The sequence below is a fragment of the Platalea leucorodia genome, assembly GCF_965183815.1.
Source record: "Platalea leucorodia genome assembly, chromosome: 20".
NCBI classification, from domain to species: domain Eukaryota; kingdom Metazoa; phylum Chordata; class Aves; order Pelecaniformes; family Threskiornithidae; genus Platalea; species Platalea leucorodia.
In genome coordinates this window covers 1,301,051-1,323,159 of record NC_138842.1, presented here as the reverse complement: position 1 = coordinate 1,323,159, position 22,109 = coordinate 1,301,051, and the positions used below count along the sequence as shown (strand labels likewise).

Below are 22,109 nucleotides of genomic sequence, written 5' to 3'. Positions count from 1 at the left end.
ACAAGTCTTCGAGACTTTGCTCGTGCACTGCCGTTCCCCAGCGTCGGAGCGAACCTGCCTCCAAAGCCTCTCATTTCCAGCAAACTTTGCGCCCAAATCTCTGGGTGCTAGCAAAGACCTGACGGTTTGCTACCAAGCAAAGCTGCTAACGCCTCTTTTAAACATCCGTAGGGTTCGGAGAGATCCGAGGGTTGTGTTTTCCCAGCCTCGTTGGTCACCTCTCCTTCGAGACAGTCTCCCGGTGACTGGGAAGGTGACTGGGCAGGGAGCATCGTTGGCTCCGCTGGCCAGATCTCCTCTCCTTTTGCAAGGAGAGGTGGCAGCTTCTCAAGCCTAATTTAGCAGTCTTTAATCTGAGTTATTCCAAACCACACTTGCCACTTCCTTCATGCGTTCCCGCAGGATGATGGGCTGATTTCACAGAACGAAAAGCCTTAAGCAAATCTTGTCACACAAGAAAATTGATTTTTCAAAACTGACTTTTACAAGATTACTGGTGGTTTTTTTCCCCTCATCTTTCGTCTATATCGTTCCCTTCCAGTCTCACGAGGTGGCTTCAGATCTAAGGAAATTAGAGATGCTGTGACTAAATTGAAAATGTAAAAAGAGGGAGAAGGAGGAAAAAAAAAAAGACACCCAGCACTCAGCACCTCTTCTGCTGCCTCTGAAGGATACGGCTGTGTGTGCTTATACTTGTACAGCAGCAGAGATGCCTCCTGCGCCTCTCCTACTGCCATAGCCTCCGCGCGACGTCAGGCAAGAGGCTGTCGAAGGCCTATGCCAGCATCTCGCGGGGAACGTCCCCGGTGGGTGTTCCTTGGTGATCCTCAGCTGGATCACAGGGGTTTTTTTCTTCCTCTCCCTCAATCCCTCCATTTTATTTTCTCTTTTGGAAGAAAAAGGGGGTTTCCTCCTGCCGCTCGATTCGGAGACTTCTCAATGTGTTTTGTCAAAAAAAAGGAGAGGAAGAGTTGCCTTGAAGTCGTTTCAAACAGCTTAAAATATGCTAAGCTTTTGTGTTTCTGCGATATAAATAGTGAATCCTCTTAGAGCTTCTGGGGTCGGAAAGGCGTTGATTGAAGAGACCTTCAGCGCTGTTTGAGGTTTTTCTGCTTTCGTGCCAGAGGGTGGGGAAGGTGGCCAGGGACAAGCAGGGTGTGAGTGATGAGGCAGGGGATGCGGGAAGGACCCGGGATGGGGACAGGGGTGCACCCACCTCAACCCTGCAGGTGCTTTGCTAAAGGATTTTGCTTCTTGAGTCCCTCTTTCCTCCTTTCTTGCCGTTTATTATTATTACAGGGGGATTTAAATGGAGGACAAAGTTGTTAGCATCTGCTTCTCTCCCTGTCACCGTCTCCGCTCCGGTAAACCAGTGGCGACTTGGTGATCGCAGCCGACATCGTTTATTGTTCATTTGACTAATTCCCCAAGCAGCGGCCTTGGAAACATCTCTGCTTAAAAGAGCTTTCAGGATAGCGACAAAATGTAGGCCAACATGCATGGCATGAGTGTGAGAAAACCCGATGGATGCTGGCATCCCAAAATAAACCCCTTGGGTCCCACTCGCCCCCCAGGAACGCGCATCCCGGTAATTTCCCCAGTCCACACGACGATCAGAGGGCTCGTCCTGCCATGTGTAGGCTGTCGGCGCGCGTATCCGCTGCTGAGCTCGGGCAAACGTCGCGCGGCCTGGCTCAGCTGGGAAGTCAGGCTGGGTTCATTGGGAAACAGCAAGGGAAAAGGCGGCACAAGCTGAGCTGGGGCGGTTTCTGGCAGGAGAGCCTTTCCTCTGCAAACCTGGATGACTTCGGTAGCTGTGGCCAGGACGTGCTGTGCATCCTGACGTGAAGTTGTCTGGGCGTGCTTGTTCGCAGGTAGATGGTAGATGTTGCGGTAGGCAGCACCTAGCCTTGCAAAGCCCATCCCAGAAAGAGCCCAAAGGGATTCTGGTCTCATCCAGCATCAGATCATGGAGTAACTCTGTTAACTTCAGGTCTTGAAGTTATCCTTGGCTTTCTGTTCCTGTGCAAACTCTCTGGAAGCTGTTGGTAAATATTAAAGCAAAGGAAAAACGCAAGCTGTTGTCTGCGGATTAGGCGGCCATTTGTCGGTAAAGCATAAAGCAATGCTTATTGCTCAGCTCTGCTTTGCTACTGAAGTGTGTAATTAAGGACTTAATGCTTTTTACTTTTGGAGACTTCTTTTTTCTTGAAATGCTGTTTCTTGCCGTTTTATACAGAAGTCAGTAGCTAATCACAAAGCCCTTATGGGTCAGTCTGCTGTACCCGTACGCAGCCACGTTTGACTATTTTCTGGCTGAGGAGAGCAGTGCTGTTACCAGAGTGGTATAAGGGGATTTAAGAGGCTTGGCCAAGAATAATGACTTGAGGAAAAGTTTGGGGATGGATGGATGGATGGGTGGACGGATGGTTGCATGGATGGATGGATGAATTTCATACTGAAAAGATGAACAGATCTTTTGGTGAGCTTGCAACTTTGTTCTACTCTGTATGTTGCCTGTATATTTGCAGAGGGAATGCCTCTCGGGATATGCCATTTATTATTCCTCCTTATGAATTGCCAGATCCCCGAGTTATTCGCAGTTCAGCCAGCCAGAGCCCATGTTGGATTACACAGAAATCACTGCCCTTGGCATCTTCTGCAAGAAGATTCCCACGTAATTAGGACTCAACCCGTCTTCACCTGGGGTGCACGCCTCCGAGCTCCGTTGCCTCCATTGATAATCCTAACTTGAATCATTTGATCTAGGCACAGTTCGGCCCTGAATAATTAACTGTTCCGACAGGACCGGCTAAGGAACCTGCCAGAGAAGGAGCTGTTCCTCACACCAACCCGAGGACGTGCCAAAACGCAGACAGATAGAGCCTAAAAAGCGAGCCTGAACGATGGGATGGCAACGGCAGCTGTCGTGGGGAAGGAAGGGCTTTAGCGGGACTCGGTGGGTTTGCTCAGAGCTGGGGCTGGGAAGCCAGAGGGAGCTGGCTCAGGCTGGTGGGCACCGTGTCCAAAGCAGGGAGCATCGCCTCGCTGTTTGGCACGTCCAGGGTTGGTCATGTCCTTGAAGAGTTAATATAAACCTGTCCCGAGGTCTGTCTCCTCTCTCCATGCCAGCGAGAGGTGCGTGCTGAAGCCCTCTCGCACTACAGAGATCAAACCCAAAGCCCTTGAAAACATCCCAAAATCAAGCCCGGGTCAAAACCTCGGAGGAGCTTTAGGAGTCAGCCAAGAAAGAGAAAACCCTTTGAAAAGCCCCAGCCTCCCGACAGCTCTCTGGCCATGCATGAATCCCGTGCGCAAGAAGGCGGGAGCCTGCGTGCCCATCGTTTCTGCCCTGAAGCACGTGGATTTGGTGGCTTCAGTGATCTGAAACATGCGGGCCCAGCCCAGCGCTGGCTCCGAGATCCCCCTGGCAGCAGATTTCTTACGCTGATGAAGGGCTGGGGTTTTCTATCTCCATTTGCCGACTGTTTTTTTCTTCCCGCAAACCCCAAAGGAATTGCACAGCGAGGTGTAAAGTGGTAAAGGCCACAAGCACGGGTGATGTTTTTTAGGTGAAAAATAAGAGCTGTAGTAGAGGGAAAGGCAAGTTTGAACAGTTTCACAGCACAGATTCGCTTTGCGCTAAGTAGGAGGATAAACACGGCAGAGAATTAGCGCTTTGACGTGCCAGCATCCATAAATCTGGCTAAAGAAATGCTGCTACAGGGGTGGAGTGGGGTAGGAAGACCCCAGAAAGGACTAATCCCCTTAAACGATTTGAGGAAACACAAACCACGTGATGAAATTGGATTACCCGATCCGCGCAAGAAATAATAGTGAAGCTATTAGTCATGTCTATTGTGTGGCGGGATAAGTCAAGACGATGTAGGCAGGAGAAATGAAATGCAGCATCGCTGCCGAAGGGGTAAAATCCCCCCGGGAGAGGTGACACCTCCAAGCTCATCCAGGACTAGGGATTGACTCATATCCCCAGTATTTCCCCAGGATAAGCAGTTTTGGCAGCTGCCTGTCGTAGCCTGCTTCTTCAAACCCATCTGAATGGTTTTAAACTTTGTCTGCACCTAGAAAAATTAGGAATTGAATGTTAGTAATGTATCTTGGAAAAATAAAGTACAATTTTTAGATGATCCCATGACCCAGGGGCCAAGAGGAGAGGAGTTACTGCAGAAGAGGAGGGATTTGTGAAAGTGGAGGGGACGAAAAGCATCCATCATGGCAAGAGAAGTGCCGAAAGAGGGATTAATGGGGAGAGGATGGGTGCACAGCCCTCTCATCTGAGCGGGTGGAGGAGGAGGGGGGATTTTAAACAGCGGGCTTAAAAGACCGCCAGATCTAAAGCATCTGCATTTTGTTTTGATCTGTCAAGAAAACAGCTCGGATTTGCAAAAGGAATCACCCAGCCAGTGAAGTTTTGTGCTTTTCTCTTGAAACAGTAATAGCTTTTCCATCAGCGCATCTCCGGTTTCCTTCCAGAGGGGATGAGCAGCCCCGCCAGCCCCTCGTGCCGGGGAGGGAGCCGGCGGGGCACGATGGGGTGAGCTTCGGCCAACACCTCCCTGCTGCAAAAGCCATGGCCGTAATCCTCTACGGATTCGCAGCGCTGCGAATACCGGGGACTCAGGCACGTGGTCCAGGTATTATTTCTCGCCGTCCCCCGGCCAAGCCACCCGTGGGGTCCGTGGCCATCCTGCATCTCCGGCGTGCACAGAAATCCAGGCGGCACGCTCCCAGCTGGATCTTCCGCAGCTCCAGCTGCAAACCCGGCTCGTGCCCGGTCCTGGGGCTGCGGTGCGTAGCGTTACGCCATTGATTATCTGCACGGCTCATCAGCCAGCTTTAACTATTTACAACAGTTGATCAGTCAAGTCATTGACAAGTTAACAGCTTTGTTTACCTCTTCCCCTCCGCTTCTGCGGCCGATTTGTTCCTATCACTGTGCAAAGCGAAAGGCTATTTTGATTGTTTTTTTCACCGAAATGAACCGCGGCTTGTACAGTCTGTGCCGGTGACACGGCTTGAATCATGCTGCCTGAGAGAGAGAAACCTTCTCACCTCGGTTTCTCCAGGCTCCCGTGCCATGGGCAGCACGGATCTGGCCCTGGGGCATTCCTGCCCGTCTCTGCTCCGGTACCCCAGTGCTCTCCAGAGAGCTGAACTCCGGTTGCACATCTTCAGGCGTGATTTGGGAAGCTCCAAGTAGCCCCTCGCTGATTTTTCCCACTCCTGGCACCTGCTGATGGCGAGGAGGAGATGCAAAACCCATGCACTGAAGGCACCTCCCTTAAAGACTGCAGGTTGATGAGCAATCAGGCTCATCGCCAGCCTCCTGGCTTGGCAGGAGGGGGAACGCCGAAGCTGAGATTAGATAGGAAATCAAGCCAGAGGTTTCTTCTGCACAGCAAGGTGTTATTATTATCATCAAAACCCCAGAGTGTTTAAAAACAATCAAACCCCAGTAGCGGCAACTGGTGTATTGCAGCGAGCGCAATCAGACCCCAAACATGTCCGTGTCTGGGATTCAAGTCTGAACTCTTGAAATTCGGGAAAAGGTTGCAGTCTTTCTCACTGTTTATTTGTTTCTGAAGAAAAGCCACATGGGAAAAAAAAATAGGCGGGGGGAGATTAGGAAGGCTGGCACCTCCGCTCCGAGGTGCGGCATCTCCGAGGTTACGACCTGGGGTTCACTTTGCAGCGGAGCCAAGATGCCCGCGTCGGGGATGGAGAGGTTTGGGAAGAGGCCGCTGCTGCAGCAACCATGCACGGATGGAGGTTGGTCAGGATGGGAGCTGGAGGCTTGGAAGCCTTTCATTGAGTATGGTGGCTACCATCGTCTTTTCTCCCCTAGCCCACGTGCTCGAGGACCGGCCAGCCATCAGCAAGGACACTCAGCGCTTTGCTCAGGGCTCTGCCCTCCTGAACTTGATTAAACCCCAAGCTGGAGGGCCCAGCTTTGTAATTTAGATGGCGGGGAGATTAGCTATCGCCTGCGCCGGCTGATAAATGAACCCGCTGCGTCAGCACGGAGGGAGGACAGCGGCCGTGCGGCTGAGGAACCGCACGGGGCCCACACGTCTTCATTAGGGAGGGAGCAGGCAGGAGAAGAGGAATAACCCCATAGATCACCATTATGGAAATTTACTCTTAATAAAGAAATAATTTGCGCGATGCATCACACCGGAGTCGTGCGGGGGGGTAGCGTGACACCGCTCGGGCCCTGTTGCTCGCTCAATCATTGCGCACAAGGCTGTCACTCACGGGAGATGCTCTGCAAATGTGGAGCTGCCAGCAGGAGCCGTCCGCTCTCCTTGCCGGCCACGGGCCTCCGAGGGCTGCCAGCACATCGTCCGTGAAACACCATCCTTCTCCATCAGCTCCTCAGGCCGAGGGATGCCAGGGTTACGGGGGGCAGCGGAGGGGTGCGGCGCGGTGCTCGCGGCATCGGCTCTCGTCTGAGGATGAGAGGGGACTGCCACGTTACGGCAGTAGGAATTGAAGGTACTGCGGGCAATAAAGCAGCAAAACCCATTCTCTGAGCAATTTGTAGCAATTAATAGCCATTCCCAGGAATGAAATGTTAATTAATTCATTCCCTGAGCCATGCATTTATTTAAGGTATTTGTGGGTGTTCTTGGTACTTTTATTAAGCAATTAAAATGCGTCCAAGAAAATATTTATCTATTTTAAGTCATTTTGTGACTGTAAACCGTAAACTGTTTTGTGACTGTCATTTTGTGTGTGTAAACACAATTTATATGGCAAGAAACTGCTTTATTTTGCATTGTTAATTAAAAATTACGATACACTCCACTTCCCCGGGTTACACGCCATCAGAGCAGCCGATCTGCCGGGAAGTCTGGTTCAAGGAGCGCGCGTGCTGCTAGCAACTGCAAAAAACCTCCTTAGCAAGGATCCACGTAGGCTGCAGTATGGATTTAAGTAGTGCTGGATTATATTATTATGGGTTATAGAGTCCCGAGAGCCCCGGCATCCCTGTGCTGAGGGGTGGGTGCCGGTGACGCCCTCGGGTTGTTCACGGGCTGCTGGAGAGTGCCGTGGCCTGATGAAGAGCTTTATAAAGAAGAGTATGTACAAGTCCTACAGCTTTCCCAGGGCTGTAAAGTAAATAGCTCGTTCACGCTCGCTGTTTGTTGAAGAATTACAGGTCCTTGTACCACAGACAGAGGAATTTGTTACGGTGAGCTTGGGCAGCGCTCAGGCAGATGAAGTGCTCACTAGCGATGCTCCTCTACATACCAACACTCTACGGGGCATGTCATGCTCCGGTTGCGAACGCGGTTAGCTCTTCACGGGCTCCACGAGCCTGGAAACGCGGCCAGAAATGGGGTCCTCGAGGAGAAGTGATGGGGATGCTGGGTTTTTACCCCTTGCGCAGAAGACGACTCAGCTGAGAGTGAGTAGTCTTCTCTCTCTTCTTCTCTCTTCCACGGTGACCCTGGGAGGAAGCACAAGCGCTTCATCCCGGCTTGCGGCAGGTTTCCTTCGGAAACCAGAGCAGGTCGCTGAAACACTGACTTATAAAAACCCAAACAAAGCCGCGGCATTGCTTGTGAGCTAACATATCCCAAACCGTTCTTCCGTATTTGCTTGTGGGCACTCTTAGCTGGGAAGCGATCGATGGAGTCTGAAAGATGCTATTTCCCCGGAGAATGTCTCCTTAGAAAAGTCCCCCCTCCCTCTTATCTTTAAGTGTTAAAAGGACCCAGTACAGGGTGGGGTTTTTTTTCATTCTTTAATCACTGTTTTTTCATTGCTGTCTGTAATAACCCCTTTGAAGCTTGGATCGAAATATGTTTCCTGGTTGAAATTTGTTTTCCTCCATCACCCGGGCTGATGCAATTTCCAGAAGATACTGAACTGGGAGGCACTGGGCACTCCCTCCAGAGAGGCCAGAGAAAAACAAACGCAGGTTAGAAATATGGGGAAGGAAATAACAAAATGAAACTCAGCCCGGAGGGGAAGAAATACCCATCTGGGGAAACAGGCTGAGGTGGTGCTTGGTGAAGAGAAAGGAAGACGGGAAAAGGTGCAAAGCCTGCGAGGATGAGGGACGGCAGCAGATAGGATGCTAGGTCTGCGTTGGCCATAGGACATGGGGTAGGGGGGAGAAGTGGTGAATTTGGGGCTAGGTCCTCAAAAGGTGCCTGTTGGTGGTAGAGACCAGACAGCGAAGGCATCTCACGGTGATGCTGCCGCTGTCACCCCTGGGGACCAGCCGACAAGCGCGGCCCGTGGTGTCCCTTCTGCCGTGCCAACATTTGAGTCCTTCCCTGCGGCGTGGAAAGCCCAAGAAAATCCTGGGAAGAGGTCCTTTGGGCAGGATCCCCAAGGGGATCAGCACAGGGGGGACACAACGCTGCTGCACAGGCCTGTCCCTGCAGCCCCTGCAACGTGGTTTGGCTTAGGAAGAAAACCAGCAGCGAAAGAAATGACGGGTGAGTTAGCGGCTAAGTCATACGAGGAGAGACTGAAGGAGGTAAATTTATATAGTCGGGAAAAGACTCCGGGTGACACGTTTGCAAGCTATAAATAGCTTCAAGGTAGCAATAGAAATGAAAGAAGCCCCTGCTCTCAAGGGTGGTAGGACAAGGAGCGCTGGCTGGGAGCCAGGCTCGCTGTAATAAGGCTGGTGGGAAGAAATCACGAAGAGCCAAAGCGGTGGAGGTGGTGGATGGGGCTGCTGGAGCACCCTCCACATCTTCTCAGCTCCGTTTTATTCAGATTCTGTTCATAAATAGTTACTGAAAGGTTAATAGATGAGTAAGGCATGTTATGGGCTTGTTAAAAACATGAGCAGCTTGCCTTCTGGCTGTCCACGAGCACATCACGGGAAGCTTTACAAGAGGGTTATCAGCTGTCGTTATTAAAAACCAATTTGACATTATAAAAGATCTATACTGCTTGTTCAGCCACATTGATTTAGCAGTGTTAGGCCTTGGAAAACTGGAGCAAGAACCTTGATCTCTGCTGAAGCACGAAAAATTGCTGTTTGTGACACATCTCCGCGCTCGGGAAATCCAGTTTTGCGGAAGCGATCGGTTTTGAACAAATACATGAAGCACCGTGCCACGGTTGTTGGTGTGTGTTTTCCCAAGCCGCTGCAAAATCAAACAACTCTTGGAAACCTTGCCCTCCGTTTTGCTTTCTTTGGCGACATCCAGGAGGATCTCACCTGAAGTCTGCCCAGCTCGAACCCACCTCCGGACACTTCTCCATCTGGTTTCCAAGCCCCGGTGCCCTCCGTGTCGCTGCTGGGAGGACGATCTGTGAGGACATGACCCAGGGAACTCACAAGTCCCTTTTATCCTCATCTTGCAACCTCCTTCTTGTCCTTTGCAGAGCAGGGAAGGTGGCTTTATGCAAAATAACAAGGGAAGTGCCAGGCACGAGAGAAGCGCTGGATTCCCCCACGGGTTTGGTGCCGCAGTCACCCCGTCCCATTGACCGCGGCAGTGAAATGGCTTCGTGGACCTGGTGCCTCCCTTGAGCACCTGAGCAGCAGAACAAGACCCTTCAGAGGCTGGAAATCTGCTTGCGGCTGGGATCCTCGATGGGAACAAAGTTGTAAAGGAGCTTAAGGGAGCAGAAATACCCCTGACAAAAAGCACAGGATATTTCCATGGTCACCAGCTGAGGTTTCCCTGTCCCTCCAGCTTTCTACCTTCCTTCCTACTTGCTTTCTTTCATCAAGTGTTGCTGAGGTTTGGCTTTTTGACTAGCAAACCGAACAGAAGGCAACGAGGACGTGTCTCTTCTCCACCCCACAACCTGTGCAAACCTTCAGGGACGAGATATCAGAGGTCTGGCAGATCCCCCCGGCTCTCTCCTGCCGCAGCCAGGGATGGAGGAGCATCCCCAAGGGACAAGCTGGCAGATGCGACGGGCAGCGTCATTCCTGAGGCAGGGAGGCAGCAGGGCAAGGCAGATCCCATCGGGAGGCAGGGAGGCGTGATGCTGAGATCAACCTCGCTGGCCGACCTCTTGCAAGCCCCTTGGCTTGGGTTGCAGTTCCCTCTGGAAGGAGAAAGGCATCACCAGAGCATCATTGGCCATTCAAACCTTTGGAGCAGCACCTGGAAGGCGTCGCTTGTGCTGGTTTTTCCATACGAGAAGCCTCCCTCTTTAACACATGAAGCACAGCCCTGGAAATAAAAGCGGCGTCTCCTGATTAATTATTGAAGGAGGAGTCCGGGGAGGAAGGGCGGGTAGGGAAGCCAAAGTGGCCAGTCAGCATCTGTTAGAGGCGCAAAGATAAATGAAATGAGAGGGCAGATAAGTGCATACAAATCAGCTCACATCTGTACCGCTAATACATCTCTTTCAAAACGCTTGTGTCATCGGATGGTGGGCGAAGACTTGCAGGTCGGCTGTCCTGGTTCAGTTAGGTTGACGTTAGCAGGCGCTGGGGGAATTTGCTCTGGCAGCGCTCTCAGAGCGTTTTCCAGCCTGCCGTGGACCGGCATTTCGCTCTCGCCCCAGCCCCACAGAGGCACTGGGGGAACCAAAACGGCCTCAAGCTGCGCCAGGGCAGGTTTAGGTTGGATATTAGGAAAAATTCCTTCACGGAAAGGGCTGTCAGGCCCTGGCACAGGCGGCCCAGGGCAGGGGCTGAGTCCCCATCCCTGGAGGGATTTGAAAGCCGGGGAGATGTGGTGCTTGGGGACATGGTTTAGTGGTGGCCTTGGCAGTGCTGGGTTAACGGTTGGACCTGATGGTCTTCAAGGTCTTTTCCAACCTAAACGATTCTGTGATTCTGTGTATGAGTTCGCTGTAGCTCCCGTTGTCTTTGGTTGCCTTTGGGGCAACACGAGTCTGGCATTAAAGCAAGGGGAACCCATACCGGAGCGGTGGGGACGAGCAGAGGAGAGCAGTGAAGGCAGGAGTGGGAGGACCCTGAGCAGATGCTGTTGGCTTGACGGGGACAGCTTTCCCAAAACCACCCCACCGACCCCACGTGGGAAGCAGCCTCCGTGGCTCGTCTCTCCGGAGCCTGAGGGGGCAAGTCCAGCTCCCAGTGCCTGCATCTTTCCCCAACCCAAGCATCCCAACCCATCCAGCGCAACCAGAGGAGGGCAGCCCCAAGACAACAGGGGCAGAGATTCCTCAGGGGAATCCTCTTCCCTCTAATTTACCCGGCAGTTGTTTTGGGAGGATTATTGTATTTTTTTCCCCCAGGCTGCTGCCTGCACTTTCTTTCCCTTCTCCCAGCGAGCGGCTGGAGTTGCACGCCGCCTGACAGCATCTCTTGTCTTTCCCACCCACTCCAGAGTGGCAGGTTGCCAGATGGTGCCCCATTAGGTCACATTTGCTCATTGTTTGGCAAACAGCGGCTTAATTCAAGTGCTGAGTTGACAGCTTGTTCTCCAAGACAATTTGCAAGTTGCAGTGTTGCAAATGCCAGCTTGGCTTTTCAGGGTAATGTTATTTCAGCTGCCTTAAAGGGATAAAGTTCTCTTTGATTGGAACAAAAAATAAAGAAGAAAAAGGTGAAAGTGGGGGGAAGCTGAAAAGGTTTTTAGTGGTTTTGATGCGGAAGGACCAGTGGCGTTGGTTGGCATGCGTTCGGAAAGGGACTGCTCTCCTGGCACTGTGGTTCCTCACCAGCAGAAGCTCTCCGTGTCCCATCCCTCCCATCACTGAGGTCTTCCAGTGAAGTCTTCTGGTGTCTCCTCTCCAAAACCTGCGGTTATAATCCCTGCATCCCTGGGGAAGCGGATGATGCCGAGGACAAGGCCATGTCCCTCCTAAAGTCAAGGGCAGCAGCAGGCACCCTATGGTGTGCTGCACCCCAGCGCTACGACCCGTGCGTTGGGCGAGCGAGTCTCCGCCATCGCACACATGTAAACAGCAAGCGACACAAAACAGCACCGCGACGATGCTCTTTCTTCTTCAACAGGTGGGCAAAAAAAGGCCAGGTTATAAAGGAAGCATCCGGTGACTTCTACGAAACCATCGTGGACCACACCTTCTTCTTTGAGCCCGTCTCCTGCGAGGTCACCAACGCGCTGGGCAGCACAAACATCAGCAGGACCGTGGATGTCTACTGTAAGTAATCTGTCAGCGTGAGACTGGCTTCCCAGGGCTAAGCAGGGTCAGCAGAGCTGCTGAAAATTAACGGGAAGGGGGCATGGTGAGATCTGACTTGCCCAGGGTGACCAGAACTTGCTGGGCTCTCTTGCAGCTCAGATTTTGTAAATGCTCTGGTGGTGGGACCCATGATTTCCTCCTGCCTTGGTGGTCCTTGGGGCGCTGGTCGTTCTGGGGTTGCAGCAGACACCTGTCTCGGGCTCTTCTTTATTTGGGGGTCTTATGTGGCTATGACCCATAGGTCCATCAAGACCTACCACGCTTCCTCTGACAAAAAACCTCTTTGGTTTGAGGGTTTCTGGTTGACACAGCCCATCGCTGGGATTAACTCCGGTCTCCTCCGTGCAGTTGGGCCCAGGATGGCGACAGAACCGCAGTCCCTCCTCGTCGACCTGGGCTCGGATGCGGTCTTCAACTGTGCCTGGACTGGGAACCCATCTCTCACCATCGTCTGGATGAAGCGAGGCTCAGGCGTGGTAAGAATCGCCGCTGGGGTGGTGGGAATGGCACATTTGGGGCATGAGGTGCTGCGTGATGCTCCCCATGGAGCAAAGCCCGTACCTCTGGGCTGGGAGCTCCTGGCTGGACAAAACCTGGACCTACGAGGCTCCGCCAAATGCAGGGGACAACGTGGCATTGCAGAGCTGCAGGTGAGTGTCCCCAGTCCAGAGAAGTGCATTAAGCAGTAAAGGCTTTATTGCCTTTGTAATATTTTGGATGAAAGCGTGTGTGAATCCGCGAGGCATTTGGATGGCAGGCTGGAAAGTCGGGCCTGGCGGCCTGTTTGGGAGAGGCAAAGGGAAAACTAGACTGCTGAAAATCAGTGCCCTGGGAGAGGAATCGAGGTTGTCTGGCCCTGCCCCATCGAGTCCTAGCAGAGCCACCTTCCAGAGCACACGCAGCTCTCGCCCGCGGGAGATGTTTGCAAAGGAGTCCTAATAGAAGGAGAATCGATTCCCATGATGATGGGCGTAAGGGTTAAGCAGAGGCCGGAGCATCACTTAACCTCTCGCTGACAGGTAGCCTACACGTGGCCCTTTCTGGGATGGTCCTTTCTGGCCCCCAGACCCGCGAGCTCGCGTCCTAACCCGTTCACCCCAGTTCGCCTCCGCTGCGGGCTGGAGCCTGCAGAAGTGGGGGGAGCCTGGATCTGGCCCAGCAGACTCCTCCACATCTCTTTTGTCCTGAAAAGCGTAAGGAGCTTTGCAAATATTAATCGCGGCTCAGTCAGCCCAGGGAGGTGCGAGATGCTCTGATCCCCTCGTTACAGAGAGGAGGGCTGAGCAAAGCCACGTTAAGAGGCTAAAGGAGGGCCGAGATGTGAAACTTGTCCTGAAGGCGCACGCGGGTTTGGGTTTGAAAAGCGTCTTTCAGCTTCTTCTGGGCAGATGCATCCCGGAGTCGATGAGGCAGCGCTGACTTACGCAGCTCAAGACTAGGTGTTATCAGAGAGCTGGACTCAACGGGAGGGAGACGAAGGGGCTGAGTCGCGCTCCTCCCCTCCGCTCCCCAGGGACAGACCGAGGAGGGGAGCGGACATTGAGGCATTAACTGCTGGGGTATTTTTTCCAAAGCGTAATGAACTCGGCGAAGGCCATCTCCTGGGAAGTAATTATAGACTTGGGAGAGCTGATGGCTCGAATCAGCTAAGGAATCCCAGTGGGTCAATAATCCCTGGGTGGTTTCCCATCCCGCAGCTGCGGTTGTTGTTTCTCTGGGTTATCATCATTACAGGCAACGCTCTCACACCTTAGGCTGCTATTTCATTTTCTCAAAGCCGCCGGAGCGTGCAGGGCGGCGGAAAGGAGCCACGCACAGCGAGGACGAGGGCTTCCCGACCCTCGCCGTCCAGCCCCGGCCACGCATCAGGGCTTGCCTGTGCCTTGGCTATCGGGCAGCGCGCAGGCAGCGCGCAGGCAGAGCAGCCTTCTCCCTTCTTATTTGGCTCCCTCTAGCTGACTCGAGCATCTCAGGGCTCAGGACAGACTCACTGGCTGCTTTAACCCCGCAGAGCTGCTTGTGCTGCTCAGCAGAGCCGCTTCCATCTTCCCAGAGGGATGCTGGCAGGGGATGCTGCTTTGTAAAGCCCGTCAGCGCCCAGCCGTCATGGTGGGATCCACCACTTTTCCCAGCCCCTCCGCTTTCGGAGCCAGGTCAGGCTCCCCCAGAGATTACCTTCTTCCCTCCTACTTTGCTAGAAGGAAACAAATCAGTGACAGAAGAGAGGATGAGGCCAAGTCAGCACAGGCATTTGCATGGAAATCTTTGTAATCAATGCTAAAACATCGGGTTTAAAAGGGATTTGAAACTCCGTGCCTCTGCCTCAGGCCAGGTTAGGGGTGAGATCCCCATCTTCTTGCTACAGGGAGACCCAGATCCGTATCCAACTGCTGCTCAGGGCACCAAGGACTTTGCAAAGCATCAGCACAAATTCCCAGAGGCATCAGCTGTGGGAGCAGCAACCAGCAGAGCCGGGGGCTCACCGAGCAAGCGCGTGCTGGAAGGAGGAGAGGTGATGGGCTGGTCCCAGCCTGCAAAGTCCTGGGCAACTGGGAGAAATTAGCCCCCAGGCACACGTTTCCAACATGGAAACGCATTGCTCCAAAAGCTGCTATTTGTTCTAGACCTGCCACATCTTTTTAAATACCACCAGTGCCGGGATTCTGCTGACAGCCTCAGCCCAATCCCTCTGCTTCAGCAGTTTTCAAGGTTTACTAAAGCTGCTAATTGCACTGGCGGGGCAAGAGGGCAGCGTGGCCGATAGCCACGTTGCAGCCGCTCTATAGGGAGGGCTCTTGCCCAAAAGCAGCTGAGATTTTCCCGGCTATCCAGCCCCGGTTCCCAGGGGGCTGCCAGCTCTCCGGGTTGGTCTTCCACCACTTCTGGGTTTGAAATCCCGGAGTCAATCCTGGCAGCCTCCCCTGCACCTGCGAACATGGAAATGGAAGTGGGGTTCTCTCAAAGGCTTTTCTGCTCTGGCTTATGAGGCGGTTGTATCTCTGCAGCCCCCCAGATTTTTCTCTTGTATCTTGAACTTCTCGCAAAAGTGGAGTTTGTAAAAATTCAAATGAGGAACAGGATTATTTCCCCCTGCAAAACTGGGCCGTTTCTTTATTCCTTGGTCAACAGCAATAAGTGGTATTTCCATGCCACGTAAGACTTTGTTTTCTCCGGGCTGCTTTGGAGCTCGTAACGCCCGGCTCATGTTCAACTTCGCATCCCCCCCCTGAAAGCCACCCCCTCCTCTCTTCCAGGTCCTGAGCAACGAGAACAAGCTGACCCTGAAGTCCGTCCGCCAGGAAGACGCGGGGAAATACGTGTGCCGGGCTGTGGTCCCGCGGGTCGGCGCGGGGGAACGGGAGGTGACGCTCACCGTCAACGGTACCTCTTGCTTTCCTATTGCTCTTCCATCCCGCCATCTCATTGCTTTGTTCCCATTGCTCTAACAGCTCGCGTCACCAAATTATCCGCTCGGATATTTGCTTATAAAGCAAATCCCACCCACAGCTGGATCCTGCCCTGCAGGCAATACGAGCAATTAGGATTTTGCATGGAGATGCATGGGTTAAAGCAAAAAAAAACTCAACGTTATCTGAGACCCGCTTGGTTCCTTATTATCAACAGGGGTTTATTGAGTAGTTGGGAGCTGGTGTCTTTAAATCTTTAATAGATTTATCTTGCAAAACCCTTGCAAGGTCGGAGAGCACTGTTTTCTCTGTTGTACAGCCAGAGAGCTGGGAATTGAGCCTGGATCCGAGACCGGCAGCCTAATCACTCTCTCCGAGCCCACGTGAGGATACCTGCGAGAGGCAGCAGTGCTGTACAGCTCCTCCACGGCTGCTCGGGGCTCACCCAGCACGGCGTCAGGATGGGGCCCGGACCCTCACCCATGCCTGGGAGCTGGGAAGCACTCCGGAGCCCTGGGGTTTAATGATGACCTGGCCAGGACCCCGCAGCAGCCGATAATGAATTTCAGCCTAAATATGGAAGGGGAAGAGCCAGGCAGGCTGCAAATGGTATAAATAGAGTATGAATTTTGCATTGTCTCTCACCTGTATGACAAACTGGCAGGCTTCAGTCCCCGCTCACTGTCACAAAGAGAAGAAAATAAGCGGGGAAGCAGCACAGGCAGCGGCAAGCGTTAATTTTAAATGCAGATACTGCTAGAAAGGGAAGCCAAGAGCAACGCAGCAGGGGACTGAAAACCAACCACTCCCTTGACTTCAGCTCAGCTCCTCGGCGCCTGCATGCTCCTTCCCCGGCGGCTGCTGGGTTTTAATTACAATTAAAGTAGCTCGCGGAAAACAAAGCAACAAATTAGCACAAACAAAGAACCTGCTCCTTTCCTGACACCTACCAGGCACGCGGCCGCCTTGAACGCAGAGCAAAGCGCTCAGCAGGCTCAGGGCCGTTTGGAGCGTGCGGCATGGAAAAGCTGCTCTCGAGAGCTTTGCAGCTTAGGCCGCCGCTGAGCTTTTCGCCTTGCAGAGCAAATGAAATCCGTGAGCTTCGCCGCTCAGCTTTGAGCATCTCCCGGGAGCCGACTGCCTGCAGCAGCCCATCCCGCTAGGACGGGGGATCCACTGCTGGGGTTTGGTGCAACCCCAAGGTGACAACGTTGGGACATGCCGTCACGGGCGTTGGACCCTGCATCGAGGGAGAATCCCACACCTCCGGGTCGAGACGGTCTCCTGGCCCTCCAAGCTAGGAAAACCAAGGTGGGCAAGCCCCAGGTCCGACATCCACCAAGCACCGGGGCTCGGCAGCCCGTCCTGCGGCCGGAGCAGCTCTCCAGCTCTGGCAGCACGGCACGGGGTGTCTAATCCAGCTAATGAATTCTGCTGAAAGTCTTTCCCGCTCTAATTCGAGAGGGAGGTTGAACGCTTCATATTTTCAAGTTATTTTAAATCCAGAAGGTGATACAATTGTCTTGGTATTATCGGTTGCCTTTCTCTGTGGGCTGGGATTCGTCACAGTAAAATTAGGCCTTTAGAAGTGTCTGCTCTGGGCTAGCTGCATAGACTCTGATCGGTGTGCACGGGCTCCGATGGGGCTGATCCATCCCACCGAAAGCGCAGGGACCCCGACTGAGGGATCTTCATCTGACCCAGCCTGGGCCTGCAATCCTGCCTGTAGCAGCCCATCCAGTCTCAAAACAGGCAGAAATCGTGGCAGCACGATGCTGGGGTGGGACGGCGTCCTCCTGCCCTCGCTGCAGTCGGGTCTCGCTGCCCTCCCCACCGGCAGCCTCGCCGGCCGGGTCTGCAGTGCAGAGAGGGGCTGGCAGCCCGGCCCCGAGCCGGAGCGTGAGGCCGCCAGCCTGAAAGGAAGCAGATATGATTCAGAGTCTCGTTAATGGGAAGAAGGATTATGCAAATGAGCAGCGTTTGGCAGGGCCGGAGCAGCAGAGGCAAGAAGGAAACGAGGAACTGTTGGTGCCATCATAAATCAGCAGCAGACGGATTTACGGCCCCTGCACGAGCCAAAGCCTCTCGATGCTCCTGACTGCACACATGGCTGGTTGAAGCTCCCACCCCGGTAGGAGAAGCACCCCAAGATCACCTCCGCAGCGGGACTGCCTGCGGTACGGTCTGTGGATGCATCGCCCGGGCTTGGCAGGGGCTGCTGGGCAGGGACCACCACCCCTGCCCATCTTGCTCTGCCAGAAAAGGTTTGTTAGAAGGGCTGGACAACCCTGGGTGGCTAATTCAAGGTTTAATTTGCCTGGGATTGACCCCCAATAAGCAAGCCAAGCCTGGGAGCACAGCAGCGGCTGACCTGCCACACTGCTTGGTCGGGAGAACATCACGGTGTCCCCCCAGCTCACGCCTGCCCATGGAGGGCTTCGCTGAGCGTGTCTCCTCCACCGCTTGCGGATAGGGACCATGGGATGGGCCCTGGCCGTACCGGGCAGCACGAGCCAGCCCAGGGCTTCTGCAGGACAGAAGGAGTTAAACCAAACTCTCCTGCCAAACCATTGCGAGGGCTTGGGAGGAAAAGTTCGGATGGACTCAAGCAGGCTGGAGAAGTCGAGGCCATCCTTTCATTCCTCCAAGGCTCCCGAGTCAGCAAGCTGCCTTCTCTTTTGTGCGAGACACCAGGACCGCGCAAATAAATTGGCACCGGCATGCTAAAAATAACCGCAACCAATAGCTCCATCATTTATATCCATAGCAACATTGTTTAAAGCCTTTTTCCTGCCTGTGGGCTGTCTCACACTTAGCGCTGAATGCCAAGCCGGAGATTGGCAGCTTTCATAAGGAGCCAGAGCCTGGTGGAGAATCAAACGCCGGCCCCAAATGTGAAGAGGCTGCAACTTCATGCTATTATTTCTGGGCATGTTCATCTCACAAATGGTCTTTAGTCATAGGCTATTATCATGATGATAAGCCTTCGACTCTGAACTCCTAAAGCAATAATAAAACCCAAAGCCGTTGGCATTTGTGCCATTTAAAATCCACTCTCCTTGGGGAAAATGATCCTTTTAATGATTATTAAGCCATTTTTCTCTAGCGTCACCCAATCTTGGAGAGCTTCCAGAATTTATAAGTAACATACAACTGTCGAAATAGAAAGAAGATGGCTTTTTTTTTATTATTAGTATTATTATTATTTAGGCCTGGCCTACAGATCCCATCGCTGCTCTTGCCTCCGTTGGCTTTGGGTTCATCAGCGATCACGGCAGGCGAGCAGGAGGATCACCCAGCGCGTGTTTAGTTAGCCAAGAAGCTGATCCCGTGTGCCTTGTGCCACCCTTGGACGATGACGGGGCCAAACAGGTCCCCGTCGCATGTCCCATCCAGGAGGAAAAAGCCCCAGCACACGTTTAGGGCCATCTGCCCCTCACGCTTGGCTGTCGGCATGGTTCTGCTCTTGCATCGGACACGGGGAGCGAAGGCTGATGTTACCACCTTGGGAATGCTTGGGAAGAGCGATTTCAGGAAGGCCAGGTGCTGTTTGCATCGTCCTGAAGCAAGGACCCAACCGAACTCTCCTGAAACTCCAGCCAACACTTCTGAAAGATGGGCGATGGATCAATGAGAACGCACGCCTCGGGAGCGTACCTAGAAGAACATCTTGAAGAAGAGCATTTGGGCAGAAAACCACAACAAAATGTCTTTCTTTTTTTTGTTCTGTTTCTGATATAAAGGGACACACAAGTTTCCGCTAGCGTACAGCTATGACCATTGCATCAAAACAAGTCCTGACCTTCTCCTTCACGCCCGGCTCCTGCTATTACCAATTTGGACGGCGGCTCACTTTCAGCAGTAATTTCCTGAGCTGCCAGAACTGAGTTTCTGGTCACTGGTCAGCGAATTGCGCTTCACTGAGCTGCTTCTCCGTGCATCTCACCTTGGAACATCACAGGGAAGCAAGGGTAGGGCTGTATCTCGGTGGGAAGTATTCGGGGAGCGTGAAGGTTTGGTGCAGAAAGGCGTTACTGGGATAATTTCAGTAGGCAACTGTAGGCATGAAAGCACCAGAGTGAAGAATTTAGCATTTTGGTACATTTTTGTGCATTCTGCAAATTTGTAAGTGGGCGATGTGGATGAGAATCAGTCGGGAATACCCAGGCGAATCTGTTTTGCCCCGCTTTACCCCAAATCCCTGAGACTTTTCTTAAAGGAATACATCAGCTGCAGGGGAAAAAAAAAGAGAAATTGGGAAAAATTGCTCAAATCCACAAAGGATGGATTGATGGGAGAGAGGAGGAGCACAGCAAGCTCTCCCCCTCCGACCATCCCAGAGACCTGGGCTCAAGACCCGACGGAGGTTGTCCCCAGCAGCGTATTGGCCTCTTGTAACAGCTCCTGTTGCAGCTCTTCCACTTTGCACGGCCGGTACGGAGCCCGACGGTGTTTCCACATCGCTCTGAAGACGGGTGTGTGGGTGGGCGTGACGACAAGGCTGTATTTGCTGACAAAGCCAGTGGCAGACTCAAAAGCAGGAGTGACAACCAAGAGCAAACATCCGAAATAGCCGAGCTGGGGCAGGGGGAGACTTCCCAGCCCCTGCCTCCTCCCTCGCTCATCCCATGATCATCCCACCAAGCCATGCTCTCCTCTCCAACCCCTTTTCCCCCAAGTGTGTCTCTTCAAGATGTCCACCAAGGCAGGACAAGGACATTTCTCTTCCGAAGCCAGCTCAGACAGTGTTTTCGGCCTCATATCGCCCAGGGAGAGCCTTTCCTAGCCAGGTTGGGCTCCTTCGGCATCTGAATGGCGCAGGAGAGCCCAGCTGATGGGGTCCCAAGGTTTTTCCAGCAGAAATTTCTCCACCGCATCGGGCGGGCTGATTGCAGGTCACTGATGGTGGCTTGCAGGTAGCAGCTGCCCATCAGTGCCTCCTCCTGCCCTCCTCCTGCTTCCTCAAGCCCCTGGGGAGCAATTAGTGCAATGGCTGCTTAACAAATCGGGGAGAGCGCAGAAGAGGAACACCAGGTGGGCTGGGCTCCGGCTTTGCTGCTGGAGCAAGCGGCCCTTCTCAGAGGCCGGGTTCACCAAGGAGATTTCCGCAGGGTGATTTAATCACCATCCAACGCCGGGGATGTGGGAGCAGAGATGGGGGCTTTGCAGAAAACCAGTGAAGCAAAGCTCCCGCTCTGCGTCCTTCTGCATCACAGGAGGCGAGGGAGCTGTTGCTCCATCCCTCCCCTCACAGGGGGACTCCGATGTCCCTCCGTGGCTCTGCTAACACCCCCCGGTACCTTCTATCGCAGCCACCCGTGCGAGCTGCCAGCAGCCCCTCTCCTCTCTCTTGCAGGGCCGCCCATCATCTCCAGCACCCAGACGCAGCACGCCCTGCACGGCCAGAAAGGGCAGATCAAGTGCTTCATCCGCAGCACCCCGCCGCCAGACCGAATTGTGAGTAGCACCCCACGGGGCAGCACCTCGCGGGGCATGGTGGGTGCCTGGCACACCTTAGGGTGCCCTGCGGTGGGGAGGCTGACCCCTCTCTTCCTTGGCAGGCTTGGTCCTGGAAGGAGAATGTCCTCGAGTCCGGGACCTCCGGGCGCTACACGGTGGAGACGGTCAGCACGGATGAGGGCGTTATCTCCACGCTGACCATCAGCAACATCGTTCGGGCCGATTTCCAAACCATTTACAACTGCACTGCCTGGAACAGCTTCGGCTCCGACACGGAGATCATCCGGCTCAAAGAGCAAGGTGGGCACCGCTGAGGAGCCAGTGGGGGCTGTGGGGCAGTGGGAATTAGCACCTGGCCGGGCTGTAAGAGTGGGGAGATGCTGTGAGAGGCAGGAGATGCTCAGAAAAGCTCTTGGGATGTCAGAGGAAACTAGGAAGGGTGGTAAAAATGCTCCAGATGTGCTAGCTGTAGGAGTGCATCCTTAGAGGGTCAGGAGGTGGGACAAGCCCTGCAAAGTCTCTGCTTGATACGGTATTGCTCCACTTTGCCTGTGCTGCTGAAGCTGGAGGGCAGGGGCCAATCCCGCACCCCTCGCTCCCTGCCCCACGGTACAAGGTGATGCCGCTGCCACAGGCTGGAGGATGATTTATAGCCTTAGAGAAACAGGAACGGCTGCTCCTACCCGGGAGTGAGCGGGAAGAAGGCGTTTGGGCTGGTGGCAACCCTCCACCCCAGCCACCAGCCACGATGCCAGCACGTGTTTTGCGGGGCTGGGCTTAGCCACCCAGCCTCAAAGGCACCTCAAGCTGCTCTCAGGGGATGGCCAGGGGATTCCCACTCTCGGGGCCCTCAGTAGCAAGGGAGGGAGATGGCTTTTGTGAGGAACACTTAGCTCCTGGAGGGACTCCAGTTCTCTTCTATTTTATTAAATGCCAGGGCAGGCAGGTGGATTGTTCTCATTAAGCCGTGATTTATAGGCAAGGCTGCCGTCCAGATTAAATCAGAGCTAAATGAACCCCTTAAAATTAGCCTTGGGCTTCTTCCAATGCAAACAGAGCCAGTGGTTTTTCCAGGTTGCCTGCCAGTCAGCGGGAGCGCTCAGCAGCACGCCTGGG

The 22,109-nt window shown here is 53.6% G+C and overlaps 1 protein-coding gene across 1 annotated transcript in view; it reads left to right on the top strand.

The window, feature by feature from the left end:
- The window catches only part of KIRREL3 (kirre like nephrin family adhesion molecule 3), a gene marked incomplete at both ends in the record, with an annotated part of 334,100 nt that overhangs the window by 297,639 nt on the left and 14,352 nt on the right, over nt 1-22,109 (top strand). Inside the window, 5 exons of the mRNA XM_082330666.1 lie at nt 11,936-12,084; nt 12,475-12,602; nt 15,381-15,507; nt 20,890-20,990; nt 21,095-21,293. Coding sequence (XP_082186792.1) covers nt 11,936-12,084; nt 12,475-12,602; nt 15,381-15,507; nt 20,890-20,990; nt 21,095-21,293 — 704 coding nt within the window. The remainder of the gene's footprint in view (nt 1-11,935; nt 12,085-12,474; nt 12,603-15,380; nt 15,508-20,889; nt 20,991-21,094; nt 21,294-22,109) is intronic.